General features: G+C 34.8%; 1 protein-coding gene across 1 annotated transcript; it reads right to left on the bottom strand.

The window, feature by feature from the left end:
- Positions 1–755: 755 nt before the first annotated feature.
- LOC125779193 (uncharacterized protein DDB_G0279979-like) lies at positions 756–1,253 on the bottom strand. The gene has a single exon (XM_049459836.1). The coding sequence runs from the start codon at positions 1,251–1,253 to the stop codon at positions 783–785; it is 471 nt and encodes a 156-aa protein (XP_049315793.1). The 3' UTR covers positions 756–782.
- Between the last annotated feature and the right edge of the window lie 257 nt (positions 1,254–1,510).

Genomic DNA, 1,510 nt, shown 5'->3' with positions numbered 1-1,510 from the left:
CAGATGGGACAGAGATTGCTCTTGCCGAAGCGCCCGTCCATAACCACACGACGTATTTTTCTAAAAATCGACGTTACTCTATAAAAGCTCAAGTGGTTTGTGACCACAAATGCAGAATTCGACATATTGTAGTGGGCCATGTGGGTAGCGCTCATGATGCTAAAGTATATAAAACATGCGCTTTGTTTCTTGAAGAGTCGAAATTTTTTTCAGGATTTCAGTGGCTAGCAGGTGACTCAGCTTATCCGATTTCCAAAACGTTAATAACACTATATCGAAGCAACTCAAAGCAATTAGACATAGAAAAACGCAATGAATTTAATCGACGTAATAGTAAGTATCGCGTATGAATTGAAAATTGTTTTGGGTTGTTAAAAGAGAAATTTGGTAGTCTAAAGGAGCTCAGAATGCGAATTCAAAACAGAGAAAGTCACAAATTTTGTTGTGATTGGTTTCGAGTCTGCTGCATTTTGCACAATATTTTATTAAACCAAAAGGAAATAGAGACAATATTTGTCGATCAAGAAAATCGAGAACCAAACCAACCAGAAGAAGAATTCCAAACTAATACCCGACAGGAAATCGAAATGAAGAGACAAGGTTTATACCATCTGATGTTTGACTAGTAATAGTACAAGTTTTTTAAGTTAAAAATAAATTTAATAAACAAAAAGTTTAATGGGGCACTCTTTCATATAACAATAGATTGTTGTTCCATAAATAAATAAAAAAATATCTGTAATTTTTGGTTTCTATTTTCTGAAAAAAACTTAGCTTCTGTTTTACTGTTTGTATTTTACTTCTAACTCATAACGTGCTAGCCGCTCCTTCATCTCCAGCTCCATAGTCAAAATTTTTAATTTATCCTTATTGTTCTCTTTTTCTATGGCTAATTTTTCTTTTTCCAGCTCAAACATCTTCTCGTGTCTTTCTTTTTCCAAAACAAACTTTTCCTTTTCTATATTTATCCGTTTTTCCTCCCTTTCCATGTAGTCTCTGTGTTTCTCCTTTTCTAATTCTAAGCGTTGCATTTGTAGCTCATTTCTTTCCGATTGTAGTGCAGATAATTTGCTAATTGCTGTTTTCGGTGCCGATTTCCTCATCTTTTCAGCGAATTCTACTGCCTTGTTGTCATTTATATTTTGAGCTCGTTTAGAAGCAACTGGTGTTGCAATTTCGATATCATTCGGCAACGTATAAAATACATTATCATGTTCGCTTTCAGTCGTTGTCGCAATTTCGTCAACGAACATACTACCACTGTCATATTCGCTCTGCTGAATAATTTCACATTCACCATGATTAGTTGTACCATCTTCGGACTGGAACACGTACTGTGTCGAGTCTGCCGATTTGCTCTTAAAAAATATGCTCTGCAATCGCTTATAATGGGGACACATCTTGCTCAGTTTTTCTAAAAGCATAAAATAAATTACTAATAAAATATAAATTTCGAAATTCATTATACTTACGATCAATACTTTCGATACCTTGTTCCTCTAACAGGCCG

The sequence above is a fragment of the Bactrocera dorsalis genome, chromosome 6, assembly GCF_023373825.1.
Source record: "Bactrocera dorsalis isolate Fly_Bdor chromosome 6, ASM2337382v1, whole genome shotgun sequence".
Lineage (NCBI taxonomy): Eukaryota > Metazoa > Arthropoda > Insecta > Diptera > Tephritidae > Bactrocera > Bactrocera dorsalis.
Note: the sequence above shows the minus strand (reverse complement) of the source record. Positions and strands in the feature narration are given on the sequence as shown.

What these genes read in the sequence shown, in the direction of transcription:
- LOC125779193 (XM_049459836.1), bottom strand. Translation starts at nt 1,253, where the DNA reads ATGTTCGTTGACGAAATTGCGACAACGACTGAAAGCGAACATGATAAT.